This window comes from Callithrix jacchus, chromosome 1 (assembly GCF_049354715.1).
Source record: "Callithrix jacchus isolate 240 chromosome 1, calJac240_pri, whole genome shotgun sequence".
In the NCBI taxonomy this organism is placed as follows: domain Eukaryota; kingdom Metazoa; phylum Chordata; class Mammalia; order Primates; family Cebidae; genus Callithrix; species Callithrix jacchus.
In genome coordinates this window covers 171,115,354-171,135,494 of record NC_133502.1, presented here as the reverse complement: position 1 = coordinate 171,135,494, position 20,141 = coordinate 171,115,354, and the positions used below count along the sequence as shown (strand labels likewise).

The 20,141-nt window shown below is 38.7% G+C and overlaps 2 protein-coding genes across 2 annotated transcripts in view; one reads left to right on the top strand and one right to left on the bottom strand.

Annotated features, from left to right (window-relative positions):
• The window catches only part of LOC103794845 (olfactory receptor 1L8), a 390,653-nt gene that overhangs the window by 296,840 nt on the left and 73,672 nt on the right, over positions 1–20,141 (top strand).
• On the bottom strand, positions 577–3,590 carry OR1Q1 (olfactory receptor family 1 subfamily Q member 1). Its single transcript, XM_009002452.5, has one exon. The coding sequence runs from the start codon at positions 1,830–1,832 to the stop codon at positions 888–890; it is 945 nt and encodes a 314-aa protein (XP_009000700.3). The 5' UTR covers positions 1,833–3,590; the 3' UTR covers positions 577–887.

The window sequence follows — 20,141 nt, the reverse complement described above, 5'->3', positions numbered from 1 at the left end:
TAGTGCAGGTGAAGCAGGTTAAGAAAAATGCAAATTGGCGAGCATGACAGTGCCTCATTCTGGAGCATCTGTAACTTTTGACCCCAAAGAATAGACATTATCATTATGTTCCTCTTCTTATATTGGAATAGTTACCTCATTTCACATGACTTCTATAAACTTATAGAAAATAAAAGTACCAATATTGCTCTCCTAGTTTTCCTGGCAGCTACAGGATGTGTTGGTGACCAAATTATTGGCCAGTCAGATACACCACCTTATTTTAAATGTAGCCTTAGTAGTGAAAAGAATAAAAAATGGACCGTTCTTTCTGGAGGTGGTAATAACCAGTTTATAGACCTCCAAGAACTATGCCCAGTGACTACTGCTAGTAGTGTAGGAGGAGGTACAAGCTGCAGTGAATAGAGTTTGGTGGCTACAGTGGTTTCCTTATCAGACTAATTCTGAGACATGATTTTCGCTGTGGTTCTGATGATATTACCTTTATTATTCTCGTCTGTTTTTCTTGAGTCTAGTTCCCTAGGTTTGGAAATGCATGTGCCCACACATTTTTTCAGGAAACTCATTTCCTCCATGTATAAGACAAACTCGGTTTTTATTGCCTGCATCTAAGAACTCTGAGAGTTACAACCCCAGTGTTTAATTGCAGAAAACACTGTCAATTATAGTTAAAGAAATGTTAGTGTTTTACACTAAGTATATTGTGGTTCCCTTTTGTTTTATGTACTTTGTATTTAATAGATTTCTCTGGGCAATATCCAATGAGAAGATATATGATATATACCTAATTTAGATATTTCTGGAAAGTTCTAAAGAAAGCAGATCTGTGAGGCACAACATTATTTCTCTGGAATCATAGGTAAAATTCTGAACTGTGTTTTGGGGTTTCATCTAAAGAAAAGAGTCTGTATTCTACTCGTCCATTTCATGAAGGCTCCCTTGACATCCCCATTCCTCAGGCTATAGATGAAGGGGTTCAGCATGGGAGTCACCACTGTGTACATGAGTGTTACAATGCGACCCTTGGTCACTGAATAACTGGAAAGGGGCCGGAAGTAGACCCAACTGAGGGTGCCATAGAAGATGGCCACCACAGTGAGGTGGGAGCCACAGGTAGAAAAGGCTTTCCACTTGTCCTTGGCTGAGGGCATCCGGAGGACCACCAAAATGATGCAGGCATAGGAGGTAGTAATGAAGGCCAGAGCTCCACTGATAACAACACCACCTTCTGTGTGAATCATCAGGGTGTTGAGGTAGGTGCTGGAGCAGGAGAGCTTCATCAGAGCATAGAGGTCACAGAAGAAGTGGGGGATTCTGTTGTCTGCACAGAAGATCAGTCGGCCCATGAGAAAGGTGTGCAGCAGGGCATGAAGGTGGGAGAGGGCATGGCACATGACCACCATTTTCACACACAGCATTCTAGTCAGGATCATAGGGTAGTGGAAAGGGTGGCAGATGGCGATGTACCTGTCATAGGCCATCATGGCCAGGATGAAGTTTTCCATGGCTGCAAAGCAAATGAAGAAATAAGTCTGCGCTAAGCAGCCTGTGTAGGAAATTACCTTTGTAGGGGAGAAAATATTCTGCAGCATCTTGGGGACCGTGGCGGAGGTGAAGCAGATGTCTGTAAAGGCCAAGTTACTGAGGAAGATGTACATGGGGATGTGGAGGCGTGGAGCAGAGAGAATCAGTGTGATGATGGACAAGTTGCCAGAAATGTTGATTGTGTACATGAGCAGAAAAAGAAGGAAGAATGGGATTTGCTCTTCTGGGTGGGTGGAAATGCTCAAGAGAACAAAATGGGACACACTGGTCCAGTTGCTATTGTCCATCTGTTGACATAAGAACAAAAAGAATTATTTCTATAGACTTGGACATATGAGCAGGCTGTTTAGATAGTCACTGTTGTGTCTCAGTGGCACTAATAAAGGGATTAAGTGCTTGTTACTTTTCCAAAATAATAGGATTTTTCATTAACATCATCATTATTAAAAGTACTGGTTAAAAATGCAATTACTTTTGCACCAACCTAATATCACTGTAGCTAACATTTACAGAACATTTACCTTAAACCAGGGACTTGTCTATTGTCACACTAGAATCAATAACTCTATGAGGCCATTATTATTACTACTACTATTATTATTATTTCAGTTTTACAAATTTGAAAACAGGCATGGAAAGTTTAAGTAAATAAAGAGCAAAATATGAATGTAAGTCACATTTATCTGATGTCAAAGGTTATACTATTAGCCACTATATAACATAACTCCCCGGATTAAAACTAAGCCATCTTATTCATGGTAATAAGATCAGTTGATGAGCTGTATAACCAAGGAATCTGCCTGCTGAAAGGGCAGTCAAAAGTCATTTTCACTTTGGGGGACACATACTCTTGCTGATACCCAGCGACTTCTCAGTACATAGATAATGGTTTTAGAAAAATAATTTTTTAGATCATCAGTTTCCACATTTCTCTTTTCTAAACTCTTCTCAGCTTTAAGATATCACCTAGTGAATAATCTTGTTTCTTATGTAACAAATAAAAACTAAATGGTAATATAATTGATGTTGATTTTGACTTATTTTAGGAATAAGCAATACTCATTTCTAGATAGATGAACTAAAAAAAGTCCTACTACATGCCTTTAATTAAAATCTTACTATTTAGATATAACAATTATTTTCAAAGTTTGTGATATATTACCATATTTTTGATCTACCATTTTTGTAGATCAAAATAGGTGAACATTGGCAACTTAATGTAATTAAAACTAACAACTACATAGTTTTGGTCATTTTTTTACTAGTAATAATTGTGATAATAACTCAATGTAGATGATTTTTCATAATTATTTTAACACAAAATTTTATGGCCATAAGAATTTTTTAAACCTTTTATTTTTTACTGTGAAAAGTAATACAGGTGATTATAAGAGACTTTCCAGCATAAAAACATGTTACAACAGGATAAAATTTATATAGGAGAAGAATGGAAATGCATGTTTAAATGGAGAAGAAATGATGTAAAATGTACAGCTTTTAAGGATGACTTTGTTCTTGCATTTTAAAAATAAATGATGTGATTATCAAATCATTGTGTGTTTAGATGCCACTGGATGCATTTAAGAAATAATGTAAAGTTGTGTGTTAAAGGTACAATACTCCACGTATTATATACTTGCAGCTATTTGAACATCAAGTGAATAATTTTATATGCCAGTTTTTAAAAGTACATGGGTCTTAATTAAAGCATATATGGGCCAGGCACGGTGGCTCACGCCTGTAGTCCCAACACTTTGGGAGGCCGAGGCAGGTGGATCACGAGGTCAAGAGATCGAGACCAACCTGGTCAACATGGTGAAACCCCGTCTCTACTAAAAATACAAAAAATTAGCTGGGCACGGTGGCACCTGCCTGTAATCCCAGCTACTCAGGAGGCTGAGGGAGGAGAATTGCCTGAACCCGGGAGGCGGAGGTTGCGGTGAGCCAAGATTGCGCCATTGCACTCCAGCCTGGGTAACGAGAGCGAAACTCCATCTCAAAACAAAAACAAAAACAAAAACAAAAACAAAAAAGCATATATGAGCACAAACTGTAAACTCATTGAAAACTATAAACCCATTGATTGAGAACTTGACCAAACTTCTCAATCAATGTTCTCTTTTTATAGGATCCTGGAGAAGTGAACATTCTTTCTCTTCTTGAATGCTTTTAGTGGCAGGAAGCTCTACTTGTCAGAATTTTTTTTTTTACAGGAGAAGCTAAAGTAAGATTGCCTCTCATTTCTGTCTTGTGGAATGAGGTTGGTCCTATAGGATCTCACACTACAAGCCTGTTATTCTTCACCATGAAAGCCCTTGAGAAATCTAAACATGTAGCACTGTGCAGTAGTTAAAAGCCCTGCCTTCATTTTCTTATCTGCCAAATGGGAATTTTAATAGTTTATTATACTTGAAGTTGTTACAAGGATTAAATGAGAGTACCTGGCTCCTGGAAAGTATTCGGTAAATGCTGGCAATTTTTTCTTTCATTTTTTTTTTTTCAGTCTTGTTAAACATAGAGTCTCCAGGTTTTACTGCCATCCAGGTCTCGCTACTGTGAAGCTGTTCACTTTGTCTCTGTCCTTAAAATGTCATTTCCAGAACTAAGCAATAATCAGTAAATCTGGTTTTTCATCACAGGCTAGTCATAATTATTTTGGTCATAAATAATAGCGAAATAATCTTTTGAGGTGATCAGATTTGGCAGTCCACAAATAAAATGTGTTTATAGCTATAAGAATTCTTTCTTTTCTTTTGAGATGGAGTTTCACTGTTATTGACCAGGCTGGAGTGCAATGTTGCGATCCTGGCTCACCGCAACTTCCACCTCTTCAAGTGATTCTCCTACCTCAGCCTCCCAAGTAGCTGAGATTACAGGCATGTGCCACCACACCCAGCTAATTTTTTTTTTTTTTTAGTAGAGATGAGATTTCTCTATGTTGGTCAGGCTGGTCTTGAACTCCCAACCTCAGGTGATCTGCCCACCTCAGTCTCCCAAAATGCTAGAATTACAGGTTACACCATGCCCGGCTAGCTGTAAGAATTCTTAAACTTTGCAATTTGTTTGTTGGGAGGAAAAAGTGCCAGCAGTTAAGAACTGTTTCTATGAAAGGCACTTTTACATATATCTCAGGCAATCCTTATAGCAATCCCAGTATGTGTCTAGCTGTGTGTCCTAGTCAGTCACATGTCCTATTCCACATATGAGAATACCAAGGCTAAGGGAGGCGAAGTGATTCGCTCAGTATAACTTAGTAGTAAATGGTGGCTGGACTTCACCCTTATGTCTGGATACCTCTAGTGCTCATACCTGCCTGACTGCCCATTTCCCTTCTTCTTCAAATAATACAGTTTATTTATCACCCCTGGTCTGTCTGCTTTCATGCCTCAAGTTAAGGGATGCCACCATGCTACAACTCAAGAGAACAAACATAGGTTTTCAAACTATAAAAACGTGGCAATTCACAATATGGTATTGAATATCCTGAATTGATTTCAATGTGGCATGATGATCAATGTGAAATAAAAGTGCACATTTCCTGAGCACTTGCTATATACTAGGAATTATTCCAAGAGCTCTCTGTATGTTTTTCATATGATCACAGCAATTCTATGATATAGGTATTGGCTCCACTTTATAAATGAGGAAATTGAAGCTTGGAAGGGTCCTGTGACATGCTCAAGGTCACAGATTTAGCAAGTGATAGAAATGAAATTTGGATTCAGCTCTGTCTGACTTCACAGCCTACACTCTCAACCATGGGGCTGTGCTACTTCTTGTTTTCTCTTGCTATTCTAGTTTCTATTTTCCTCTTTGTTTCCTTCTTTTCTACTGTGCTATCCTGTACATTGGACAATGAGAAGTGCCTACCATATTTTTTTCTAGTTTAATTCTCATAAAAATAAGATCAGTTTTGAGATCATGAAACTGAGTACCAGGGAGATGAATTAACTTTTTCAAGGTCAAAGAGAGCAGAGTTGGACCCAGGCTGATCATCATTCTGTCTAACGCAGAAGCAGCACTCTTCCTTTCTTACCTCACTGGTCTAACACCCACGTTCCATTCCTTCCCTGCGCTGGTTTTCTCTTATCAGTGTGGCATTGTAATCAGATTCTTCAAATGAAGATTCATATCTCTAGCCTGCAGTGCTGGGCATCAGGTGGCCCTGAGTTTTAGGTTTAGGAAACATGAGATTTTTTTTTTTAATTTTTTATTGGATTTTAGGTTTTGGGGTACATGAGCAGAGCATGTAAGACAGTTGCGTAGGAACACACATGGCAGTGTGCTTTTCTTTCCTTCTCCCCTTCACCCACATTTGGCATTTCTCCCCAGGCTATCCCTCCCCACCTCCCCCTCCCACTGGCCCTCCCCTTTTCCCCCCAATAGACCCCAGTGTTTAGTACTCCCCTTTCTGTGTCCATGTGTTCTCATTTTTCATCACCCACCTATGAGTGAGAATATGCGGTGTTTCATTTTCTGTTCTTGTGTCAGTTTGCTGAGGGATGCTGGAGAGGATGTGGAGAAAAAGGAACACTTTTACACTGTTGGTGGGAGTGTAAATTAGTTCAACCATTGTGGAAGACAGTGTGGCGATTCCTCAAGGCCTTAGAAATAGAAATTCCATTTGACCCAGCAATCCCATTACTGGGTATATATCCAAAAGACTATAAATCGTTCTACTATAAGGACACATGTACACGAATGTCCATTGCAGCACTGTTTACAATAGCAAAGACCTGGAATCAACCAAAATGCCCATTGATAATAGACTGGATTGGAAAAATGTGGCACATATACACCATGGAATATTATGCAGCAATCAGAAATGATGAGTTTGTGTCGTTTGTAGGGACATGGATGAATCTGGAAACATGAGATTTATCTTTCTTTTCGATCTTGGGAAAGGCCTAAGAGCGGACTAAGCTGTATTTGACAGTGGCCTGTGCCCAGATGCTACCTGGGCAATGTCCACATAGCTTCTGTGACACAGCTATCCAAGAGGCTAGAGAGAGTCCCAGAAGTGGATGCGGGGAGCTGCCTGGAACCTTAGATTCCTCCTTGTCTCCCTTGTGGCTGGCAGAAATTATCCTGCCTGACCTACAGTGCAGTGTATCAGCCAGCTCCTTATGGCAGAGGAGAGGAGTGTGATGCAGACAGGGAGGTAGGAGACTAAGAATGGGGAACTCCTAGAGGAGAACATTACTTGATAAAAGGATATGGATTTAAAAATCAAACAGCAATGTGATGTGTAGGAATTGATCTTGACCCAGAACATTTCCATTTTCTACCTGGGTTTTGGTCCCGGGTCTGTCATAAAAACGTTCTGAAACATTGGGAAAACCACTTCTTTTCTCAGGAGCCTCAGTTTCTTCATCTGGGGAATGGGAAGAATAGTAACAGCTTTCAATGCAGAAGCTTGATATAAAAGAATATCAGAAGAGACTATAGACATGAAGGCCTCTTAAAAGTCCCATGAAACAGTGAGTTGTTTATTTTAAATTTCCATGGGAACCTGGGTTTCCTATCACAGAATAGCTTTCTGTAACTGCTAGCAATCAGATCCATAAACTGCCCTTTGTAAACAGAGGAGGCACTGGGAGAATACAACTTAATAAAGCTGTGAGTTTCTCTGATGCTTAATTCCCAGAGTGGGAAGAAAAGTCTGAGTCAGTTGCTAAGAAAAAACACAGTGAACAATCATATCCAGTGGGTGATTTCTGGGTCAGCTAACTCTGATTATTCCTAATACCCCCCGATGGATTGAGAACCTCTGCGATCTATTAGCTATTTTCTTTGACTCTGGGAAGATTTCTCCAAAAGGCATTACTCTTCACTATATATTAGATTGGTGCAAAAGTAATTGTAGTTTTTGCCATTGAAATGGCAAAATACACAATTACTTTTGCACCAACCTATAAATTGTTCATACTCTTTTGTAGATAGATTTTGATCAGGGGAAATGGGACAATCCATAAAGACACAGCATGTCTGAGGATGGTGTGAGGAGGAGGCATGATGAGGAGAGAAAAAAGACAAGATTAGGAGATCAAAGACAAACTTCACAGTACTCACAGTACTGTGCAGAGGATCGGTTTCAAGAATGAGGGTCCTCTCTTCAGAAGTCACTGAAAGCCTGTATAGGAATTGTCTGAGGTGTCCAGAAACTTCTGTGCTTCGGTGTGCAGGCCCCTAAGTGTAGATCTTTACCTTTCAGCTGTCATGGCCCCGGCTCTCCCATCCCGCCTCAGGCAGCATCTGTCATCATGTCTTGTTTTGACAGCAGCATGGAGCTGACCACTCAGGGAAGACAGAGGAGGTTTCCAAGCACAGAAGAAAGAAAGGCATCAGGGAGGGGCTGTAGGGGTAGAGCCGCCAGATTCCTAGTGGTGCTTCTGCTCACCAGGGGCAGGAGGACCTGTCTGGGACAGTGCTGGGAGCTGATGTTTTATCACATGCTTCTGCATGGATTCCATGGTTCTCACTGTCATGGAGTCCCAAATGTTTCACTGTCCAACCTTGATGATTTCTCTAGGGAGTGAGGCCCATGAGACAGTGCTCTGGATGTCAGTATTAGTGACTGTGGCTTGGCAGCTCAGCTGATCCCAGGAAAGCAGCCAGGGGCTGGGCAATCAGTCTCGACATGGGGTTGACTACATGTGCTCCAAAATTTGGCTTTGAGAAGGAAGTCCGTAGAAATGTCTATATGGTCAAGGCAGGGAGGGGCTGTCTCTCTACCCCAAGTTATTTCTTAGAGATGCAGCATCTTGTTTTCTTTTTAGTGGTACATACTTACATTTTTTAAACATTAGAAGTAAAACATATGTAGAATAGAAAGTGAGAGTGTTTCTCACCACTCCCTGCCCCTGATTCCTCTCTAGGGGTAATTGCTATTAATGTGACATGTACCCATTTAGGCAATTTCTATGCACATGGATATATAAAATGTTGTTTTTATAAAAATGGGATCATTTGTTCTGGAGCTTTCTTTGTTTCTCTCAGCAATAGATCATGGACCTTCTACGGCACTCTCAGACTGACATCATTATTTTTAAGGCATTTCAGAGGATATTAGATGTGCACAATTTATAAACACTTCCACATTTCCCCCTCATGCCACTTACTTATCTTCTTCATTCTGACTATACAAAGACAATGCTGCAATAGATGTTCTTTTACAAGCATTTTTTTGTCATCAGACTGGCCTCTAACATCCATATTTTTATGAACCTTCTGTTCTTAACCACTTGGATATTCTCTAGGAAGATTGAAGATTTCTCTACAACCTCCCTCTCCTCTGAGCCCTCTCCAGAATTGCCCTTTGTGGTCCATTCACAGAAGTCTATGGTTTCTCCAGCATGCACTTCAAAACTCTTACAGCCTCTGCCCATTACCCAGTTCCAAAGTTACTTCCACACTAGGTATTTTTTATAGCAGCATCAATCCTGGGTAACAAGTTTGTTATAGCAGTTGGTTTGGGCTGCTGTAAAAAAAAAATACCATGAACTGCATAGCTTATAAACAACAGAAATATATTCCTCATAGTTCTGGAGGCTGGAAAGTCCAAGATCAAGGTGCTGGCAGATTCTGTGCCTGATGAAAGCTGCTTTCTGATTCCTGGGTGGTGCCTTCTCACCATGTCCTTACATGGTGAAAGGCTCAAGGCAGCTCTCTGGGGTCTCTTTAATAATGGCACTAAGCCATTCATGAGGGCTCTGTCCTCATTGTCTAATCACCTCCTGAAGGCCCTACCTTCTAAAACCATCACATTGGTGGTTAGTTTTTTACAGACAAATTTTGAGGAGACATAAACATTCAGAACATAGCAGTGAGGAAGTGAGGCTTCATCTGAGAAGAATGAGTGGAAATTAGGAATAAGATGAAGAAACAAATATTTCAGGCAGAAGGAACCCATGTGGAGGCCCTGAGGCCAGCAGGAACTTGACGTATTTATGGAAAGAGGGCAGCAGGGTTAAATAGCACAAGAGAAAAAATGTCAGTGTTGTGAGGTGAAGATGCAGAGTCTGGACCGTCAGGGCCTTGTCAGTCATACAAACATTCTTGCTCTCTATTATTGAAGCAATGGGGAAAATCTCTGAAGGGTTGTAAATAACAGCATAGAACATAAAGATCTGCATTTTAAATAAATTCTCCTGGTGTTTATGTGAAGAATAATTATATATATATGTATATAAATTTTATTGCACTTTAGGTTCTAGGGTACATGTGCAGAACATGCAGGATTGTTGCATAGGTACATATATGGCAATGTGGTTTGCTGCCTCTCCATCCCCTCGTCACCTATATCTGGCATTTCTCCCCATGTTATCCCTCCCCAACCTCCCTACTCCCCACTGTCCCTCCCCTGTTCCCCACAACAGACCTAGTGTATGATGCTCCCCTCTCTGTATCCATGTGTTCTCATTGTTCAACACCCTCCAATGAGTGAGAACATGCAGTGTTTGATTTTGTATTCTTGTGTCAGTTTGCTGAGAATGATGGTTTCCAGATTCATCCATGTCCCTACAAAGGACATGAACTCATTTTTTTTAATGGCTGCATAGTATTCCATGGTGTATATGTGCCACATTTTCCTTGTCCAGTGAAGAATAATTTGAAAGACTGAGGGAGGCATAGAAAACTGAGGGAAAGGGATCAGTTAGGAAGTGATTGTGGTTATCCAGGAAAGAGTTGGTGGTTAGAACATCAGTAGATGGAGAGAAATGAGCAGATTCAAGAGAAGTTCTGGCGGTAGACTTGATGATAGCTGGTGATGGAGAGGATAGAAGAAATGGAAGAGACAGGAAAGTCAAGGATAATACCTAGATGTCAGGTTTTCATCAGGGCAGAAAGATGTTCCCCTCCTTTGGTCTGCACTTGTATTTATGAAGTCAAAGATCATGTTTACTTTTTCAACAGGGGTCAATGAGCTGAGGTCATGAAAAATCCAGTGTTGACTCATACATGCTGCTGTCATACTGCCATTTTCCCTGTCTCTCTTTCCAATGCTGTATATATAAAGCCATTTTGCAGGCCAGTGTAGAATTTTACACATCTCCATGTTGCATTTTCTGACAGAATTGATCCATCATTTCCAAATTCATCATTAAGAAATTCCAAAATTTTCTTAAGAAAAAATGTTAAAACTTGATTCTTTCAGCCAATATATTCCATTCTTTTCTCAGTTTCATGTTATCTAAAAGTCTTATCAAAATCTTATTCTATTCCAATCTGCTGATGAAAGTGGATAAAACATGATAGAAGGTTAAGTATTTGGCAATGCTAGTAGAATCTGTTGAGAAATACTAAAAATATAACATAAGCTGATGTTAAAGAATGAAATTTAAAACTAAAACTTAGTTTCAAATAAAAAAAATTAAACTTAGAAAATTTCCACTCTCCCTCTCTCTTTATTCTTTTCTGTAGTTTCTCAAAACAAAATAACTCGGAATTATTAGAATTTTTCTCGTTTTCTATTGTTCCTTTCACCTCCCCTATTAATTGCTTTATAGTTTTCTGTTCTTTTTAATGGTCAGTCTGTTAGTAATAAGCTTTGCTGATAAATGAAACTGATAATTTTGTGTTTTCAAACATCGTTTTCCAGAGCCTGGGTAGTCCAGGATCAAGACACTGGTAAATCTTGTATCTGGTGAAGACTCACTTCCTGGCTTATAGTTAGCTCCTTTCTCATTGTATCCTTACATGGCAGAGAGAGATCATATCTCTCTCTCATGTCTCTTATAAGGTCACTAATTTCACTCAAAAGGTCTCCACTCTCATGACCTAATTATCTCCCAGGAGCCTCACATCTAAATACCATTATCACATTGGTGATTAGGCTTCAACATAAGAACTTTGGGAAGACACAAACATTCAGTCCATAGCACCTGATACAGTCCTTGCATGAAACCTCTATATTTTTATTGGGTAGAATAATGTAAAGCATAAACCCTAATGCCATGTGTTAGGCAAGTCATTAAGCCTTTAGTTTCCTTGATTTCTCCACACGTAAAATTTGAGTGACACTAAGAAGGTTGAGGATGTAGGTGAAAATGCCAATATTCTGGAGAATTCTGGTCTGAAAGAGACTTAATAGGGTTGGCCTCCTGCTCCCACTCTTCCCCAACTCAATATATTTTTCCCTTAAATAATTAATACTGCTGGGCACTGTCAGATGCACCTGTAGTTTTAGCTACTGGAGAGGCTGAGGCAGGAGTTTGAATCTGGCCAGGGCAATATGGTGAGACCCCTGTCTCTAACATATATAAAAACGAACTAATACTATCTGCTCTTTTATAGCAGATCTTTTGAGCTTCCCCTGGCTCTGCTGTCTCCTGTTGCTTCCCTAGCTATCAGGGTCCTCATGCACTCTTCTCTTCACTTTGATATTTGCCTTCCTTTGTCCTTATCTCTCATGGAGAGTCTGGTTTCACCTTTTTTTTTATGGTGACAGTTCAAAGTTTAAATCTCTAATGCTAATTACTCTACTTTGAGTCTAATGTTTATAGATGGATAGAACATTTGCTGTTTAATTTGTGAATTCAAAATTGGATCCATCAACTTTTTCCTCAACCTCAATAAACCTAGTGCCCCTCTCAACACTCAAAACACAAACAAAAAACCTAACCATTGATCTTAGTGGTGGTATAATGAATTCCTGAATACCAAGCAATATAAAGTTTCTGAACACAATGGCATAGGACCCCTTTTGCCCCACCCTTTTTATCATGTGGACTTCCATGGTGACTAACATTGGAAGAGCAGAAAAAATATGCCAGAGCTGATTTCATCAGTGTTCTGCTCATATTCCCTCATGAATCCCATTGTGGTGCACCCAATGGCCCTACTCTAATTTTCTATCATTTGAATCTCTTCCGCTGAGGAGATTCTCTGGAAGCTAGAACTGCTCTGCTAGTCCACAGCAGGGAGCCAGAGGTCCCAAAGAAGTAACCTCCCTCCAAGAACCACCTTCAGGCAGTGACCGAAGATATTTGCTATGCAAAACTCCTAGATATCTTATTGGTAGAATAACACTGGGTTTCTTAGCTCTGCACGAACTCCTGGAATTTTCCAGTGGAATTAGATGGTAGGTAGCACAGTGGTAACTTGTTTGACAAGACACTCTTTTTGTCTTTCTTCTCTGTCTCACTTCTCTATCCCACTGCTGGTGTTTTTTTATATTCCTTCCGAAAGTGACTACTTGAACTTAATCCCTGTCTGGAGTTCTGCTTCAGGGGCATCTTAAATTAGGACAGTTGACACAAGAAACGGTTTTCAGAAGCAGCTCTTTAGCTTGGAATTCTGAATTGGTTCACTTGCCACCAAATGGCCAAATAAATAATGTTGTGGTAAGTGGCATGTAGTGGTGAAAGGGAGGGGGATTGAGGTAGTACTGGGATGAATCAGCTGATGCCCTATCTCTATAACACTTGAGAGGTATGGGAGAAATGGTCGTTTGAGGATTCAGGATTAATTGACTTACTGAGTGCAAATGAAAGAAGAAAATGAAAGTTTCCATTTTGCCCAGGGAATGTCTGAAAGCCAGAATTCTCCATGTTATTGTTTATAGAGAACCTCAGGTCTAGATCCTATGGTGAGAGTTACAATGACATCTGGATGCACAACCCTGGAAATTTTGTAAGTTAACATCAGGGCCTTGACAGAGGAAGACTGCTATGAAAGGCACAGGATGAGGTTATACATATGTACTTGAGAAACTTAAATCTTTCATTCCTCCTAACCTTCTGGGCCAAACAGTAATCAGCTCTTGATAGCTAGAAAATAGCATTCTCCCCTTGCATGTGTACCACTTAAAGTCCTCCTCTGGGGCAGATAACTAACAAGATGATATTTGCATTTCTCAATATCTTCACCTACCTCCCTTATTCTTTTTAGACTAATAACTAGGATCAGGTCTTAGCATAGTCTGGGTGGGGAAGTACTGTCCCTGATATGGTAGGAAAGGGCAAAAGGACTTATTCACAAGAGGAGCTGCAGGACCTGGCTAATATGTACTAGGAGGGACTAAGAGAATGCCTGGGAATGGGGAATGGATCTTGAGGGTAATGGCCCAGAAGGATTTAATATAAGACTGATGAATGAAACTGTTAGAATATTGATATGAGGCATCATTCATGACTTCACATTTAACATCCTGCCAAAGACACATAGAACTGGCTCTAACAGGTGGCTGAAGTAGCTACTTAAAGCTTAGACATGATTGTGGCCTATAGGAAAAGATGAGGATATGCCAGAATCACCTTGCAGAGTATTGATAAAGGCATCAAAAGTCTAAGAAAGGTGGACATGCTAGAAGAGATTTGTTATACATAATCAGAGGTCTACCAGTTGATGGTCTACAGGAGGTTCCAGAGGACCCCATCTCTCCTCCCCACCAGGGTAGACCACTTCCACTATCCTTTCCTTTTGGTATAGCACTGTTTGTTGTATGTATTGTTAAGGGCATTCTAAGTATCTGGCAGAAAACTGACACTGGTTCCATGACCTGTGTGGTAAGAATCACAGTGAAAAGTAGAGGTGTGAAACTTTCCCCACTTCAAGCCAAGATAGCAAATCAGGAGCAATATAACATTGATATGGTTTGACTCTGTGTCTCCACCCAAATCTCATCTCAAATTGTAATTCCGACATGTCAAGGGAGAGACCTGTAATCCTCATGTGTCATAGGAGAAAGGTGATTAGATCATGGGGGAAGATTCCCCCATGCTGTTCTCATGGTAGTGAGTGAGTTCTCATGGGATCTTATGGTTTTGTGAGTGTTTGGAAGTTCCTCCTTCATTCCTCTCTCCCCTGCTGCCTTGTAAAGAAGGTGCCTGCTTCCTCTTCCACCACGATTGTAAGCTTCCTGAGGCTTCCCCCTGCCATGCAGTACTGTGAGTCAACTAAACCTCTTTCCTTTATAAATTAACCAGTCTCAGGGAAATTCTTTATAGAAGTGTAGAAACTGACTTGTACAAACACCGTTTATGGAATGACAAAGAATAGCACCATCTTCAAAGTCCTACAGGATGCTGAAGTGACAGTGCCTTTTATAGCTCTGTTTAATTCACTAGTGTGACCCCTTTAAAAATCACATGATCATGGTATACGATAGTGGACTACAGTAAACTTAAGAAAATGATATTCCCAATCATAGCCACTGTTCCAGATATGGCATAATTACTAAAATAAATGATCATTCCCCCTAGTTCTTGGTATTCAGCTATTAAACTGGCAGATGCCAATTTTTAAAATTTTTTTAACTTTTAAGTTCAGTAGTACATGTGCAGGATGTGCAGGTTTGTTACATAGGTAAATTTGTATCATGGGGATTTGTTCTACAGATTATTTTGTCACCTAGGTATTAAGCCTAGTACACATTAGTTATTTTTTCTGATCTTCTCATTTCTCCCACCCTCCACACTTCAATAGGCCCCAGTGTATATTTTTCACTTCTATGTGTCCACGTGTTTTCATCATTTAGCTCCCACTTGTAAGTGAGAACATGCAGCATGTGGTTTTCTGTTCCTGTGTTAGTTTGCTAAAGATAATGGCCTCCAGCTCCATCCATGTCCCTACAGAGGACATGATCTTATTCTTTTTATGGCTGCATAATATTCCACAGCATTCTTTTTAGTCTGAATGTAAGATTAGAAGCACTTGGAACCAGCAGCATTAAATACCAGGACTGTGTTAACTGTCATGCTCTCCGTTTCAGTCTGAAGGAACTTTGATGTCTGACCATTTCACAGAAAATAAGGTTGGTCTACTATATTGATGACATCATTCTTTTTCATTAATTTTTTAAATTGACAAGTAGAAATTGTGTATATTTATAGTGTACAACATGATGTTTTTATATACATTGTGGAATAGCTAAATGAAGCTATTTAGCATCTGTATTACCTCACATGCTTTTTTCTTTGGTGACAACATTTAAAATATACTCTCTTAGAAATTTTCAAATATATAATATCTTACTGTAGTCACTATGATGTACATAAGATCTCCTAAACTTATTTGTCTTATCTAACTGAAATTTTGTGTCCTTTGACCAATGTATTAGTCCATTCATATGCTGTTAATAAAGACATATACCCGAGACTGGGTAGTTTATAAAAGAAAAAGGTTTAATTTACTCACAGTTCAGCAGGGCTAGGGAGACCTCAGGAAACTTACAATCGCGGCAGAAGGGGACAAATACATCCTTCTTTGCAGCAGGAGAGAGAATAAGAACCAAGTGAAGGGGGATGACCCTTATGAAACCATAAGATTTCATATTTACTCACTATCAATAAAATAGCATGGGGGAAACCACCCCAATGATTTAATTACTTCCTACTGGGTTCCTCCCACAACACATGGGGATTATGTGAACTACAATTCAAGATAAGATCTGGTGGGGACACAGCCAAATCGTATCAACCAACATCTCCCCAACACCCCCAAACCCCAGCCCAGTCTTGCAACAAGTATTTTACTCTCTGTTTCTGAGTTTGACTTTTTTACACTCTGTATATAAGTGAGATCATGCAGTATTTGTTCTTTGTGCCTGGTTCATTTCACTTAGCAAAATGTACCGCCACATTTTATTTATCCATTTATCCATTGATGGACACTTAGGTTGATTCCATATCTTGGCTACTGTGAATAGTGCTGCAATAAACATGGGAGTGCAGATACCTGTCTGACACATTGATTTTACGTCCTTTATGTGTATACTAAGTGGTGGGGCTAGAGGATCATATAGTATTTTTATTTAAAAATTTTTTAGGAACCTCCACTGTATTTTCCATAATGGCTATACTAATTTACATTTTCACCGACAGCATATAAGCATTCCCTTTTCTTCACAGCTTTGCAATAACAGTTATCTTTTCAGTTTTTGATAGTAGCCATTCTAACAGGTATGAGGCGATATCTTCCTGTAGTTTCAATTTGCATTTGTCTGATGATCAGTGATGTTGAGTATATTTTTATATACCCACTGGCCATTTGTATGCCTTCTTTGGAGAAATGTCTATTCAGATCCTTTGCCCTTTTAAAATTTATTTTTACTTGTTTATTTTATAATTACTACTTTTATTTTAGATTAAGGGCATACATGTGCAGATTTCTCATGTGAGTATATTGCATGACACTGAGGTTTGGGGTACAAATGATCACATTACCAAAGTAGTAAGCATAATATCCAGCAGGTAGTTTTTCAGCTCTTGTGCCCTCTTTCTCTTCCCCTTTTAGTAGTCCTCAATGTCTACCATTCTGTCTTTATGTCCCTGTGTACCCAATATTGAGCTCCCACTTCTTAGTGAGGACATGCTGTATTTGGTTTTGTTCATGCATTACTTTGCTTAGGACAGTAGCCTCCAGCTGCATTTATGTTGCTGCAAAGAACGTGATCTCATTCTTTTCATGGCTTCATAGTATTTTGTGGTGTATATGTAAAACATTTTCTTTATCCAGTACACTGTTAATGGGCACCTAGGTTCAGTCCATGTCTTTGCTATTGTGAATAGTGCTGTGATGAACATTCGAGCATATGTATCTTTCTGGTAGAATAATTTATGTTCCTTTGAGTATATGTTCAATAGTAGGATTGCTGGGTCAAATGGTAGTTCTGTTTTAAGTTCTTTGAGAAAACTGCAGACTGCTTTTCACAGTGGGTGAACTAATTTACATTCCCATAAACAGTATGTAAGTGCTTCCTTTTCTCTGCGACCTTGCCAGTACCTGTTATTATTATATTTTTACTTTTTAAGAATAGCTATTCTGACTGGCATGAGGTGGTATCTCATTGTGGTTTTGATTTGCATTTCTCTGATCATTAATGATGTTTATCATTTTTGTGTATATTTATTGTCCACTTGTATTTCTTCTTTTGAAAAGTGTCTGTTCATGTCCTTTGCTCACTTTTTAAAAATGGGGTTATTTGGTTTTGGCTTGTTAATTTGTTTAAGTTTCTTATAGATTCTGGATATTATTAAGCCTTTGTGAGATGCATAGTTTGCAAATATTTTCTCCTATTCTGTTGATAGTTTCTTTTGCTATGCAAAAGCTCTTTAGTTTAATTAGGTCCCATGTGTCAGTTTTTATTTTTGTTGCAGTTGCTTTTGAAGACTTAGTCATAAATTATTTGCCACAGCTGATGTCCAAAATCATATTTCCTAGGTTTTCTTATAGGATTTTTGTAGTCTGAAGTCTTACATTTAAATCTTTAATCCATCTTGAGTTAATTTTTGTATATGATGAAAGTTAAGCATTCAGTTTCATTCTTCTGCCTATGGCTAGCCAGTTATCCCAGTGCTATTTATTGAATACAGAGTCTTTTCCCCATTGCTTATTTTTGTCAACTTTGTAGAAGATCAGATGGTTGTAGGTGTATGTCTTTAATTAACTATTACTTCTGAGTTCCACTGGTATATGGGCCTGTTATGCTGTTTTGGTTACTGTAGCCTTATAATATAGTTTGAAGTTGAATAATGTGATGCCTCTTGATTTATTCTTTTTGGTTAGGATTTCTTTGGCTATTCAAGCTCTTTTGGGGTTTAATATACATTTTAGAATAGTGTTTTCCTAATACTGTGAAAAATGGCATAGGTAGTTTGATAGGAGTAGCATTGAATCTGTAGATTGCTTTGGGCAGTATGGCCATTTTAATGATATCGATTCTTCTACTCCATAAACATGCAATTTTTTTATGTGTTATCTATAGTTTCTTTAAGCACTGTTTTGTCATTGTTCTTATAGATATCTTTCACCTCCTCGGTTAAACGTATTCCTAGGTATTTTGTTTTTCGTGCATTTTGCCTTTTTAAATCCAGTTATTTTTTTTTCTTACTATTGAATTGTTTGATTTCCTTATATATTTAGGATATTAACCCCTTATCAAATGTATAGTTCACAAAGATTTTCTCTCATTACGTAGATTGTGTCATCACTCTGTTGTCTCCCTTGAGTTCAGAAGTGTTTTAGTTTTATGCAGTCTCAATAAACATCTGTTTTTGTTTTTGTCACCTGTCCATTCTGGTTTATATCCAAAAAAAAAAGAATGGCTTAGACCAATGTCTCATGAAACTTATTTTTGTATTTTCTTCTGGTAGTTTTGTAGTTTCGGATCTTACATTTGAATCTTTAGAACATTTAGAGCTGATTTTTGTGTATGGTGTGAGATAAGAGTCCAATTTCATCCTTCTGCATTTGGATATCCAGTTTTTCCCCATAACATTTATTGAAGAGGCTTTCCATTCCCCATTGTGTTTTCTTGCAATGGTTTTTGAAGATGAATTAGCTGTAAGTACATGGATTTATTTCTGGGCTTTCTATACTGTTCCATTAGGCTATATGTGTTTTTTATGCCATAGTGTTTTGATTATTACAGCTTTGTAGTTTATTTTGAAATCAGGGAGTGTGATGCCTCCAGCTTTCTTTATGTTGTTTAAGGTTGCTTTGGCTATTTGGAGTCTTTCATGGTTCATACAAATTTTGAGATTGTCTTTTCTATTACTGTGAAAAAATGTCATTGGAATTCATTTTAAATTTTTTGAAATTATAAAAAGTTTTATCAAGAACACTTAAAAGTCAACAATAATAAAATGAACAACTCAATTTAAAAATGGGCTAAAGACCTTAACATAATTCACTGAAGAAAATGTGCAGACATCAAATCAGCATATGAAATGAAGATCCACATCACAAGTCATCAGGGAAGTGCAAATTGAAGGAGCAATGAGATATCACTACACAGTTGTTAGAATGGCCAAAATCCAGACCACTGACAACATTTAATGTTGGATATGGAGCAAGGATAGATGTAGATGTAGATTCATTTTAGGAATGCAACATAGTACAGCCATGTTGAAGGACAGTTTGGCAGTTTCTTATAAAACTAAACATACTCTTACCATAGAATCCAGCAATCAAAAATAGTGCTTACTATTTACCCAAAGGAATTGAAAACTTTATCCACAACAAACCTGCATACAGATGTTTAGATCAGCTTTATTCATAATTGCCAAATCTTGGAAGCAATCAAGATGTCCTTCAGGTGGGTGCAGTGGCTTATGCCTATATTCCCAGCACTTTGGGAGATCAAGGTGGGCGGATCACTTGAGGCCAGAAGTTCGAGACTAGCCTGGCCAATATAGTAAAACCCCATCTCTACTGGAAATACAAAAGTTAGCTGGGCATGGTAGCACATGCCTGTAGTCTCACTTACTTGGGAGGCTGAGGCAGAAGAATCACTTGAACCCAGGAGGCAGAGGTATAGTGAGCCAAGATGGTATCATTGCACTCCAGCCTGGAAGAAGAGCATGACTCTATCTCAAAATAAAAAAAGAAAAAAAAGATGTTCTTCAGTAGGTGAATGGATAAATAAATATATCCAGACAGTGGAATATCATTCAGTGCTAAAAAGAAATGGGCTAGCAAGCCCTAAAAAAGACGTGGAGAAACATTAAATGCATATTACTGAATGAAAAAAGTCAATCTGAAAAGGCTATAAATGTAGGATTCCAAACATACAACATTATAGAAGAGATAAAACTATGGAGACAGTAAAAAGATCAGTGATTGCCAGGGGTTAGGGGAATAGGAGGAATGCA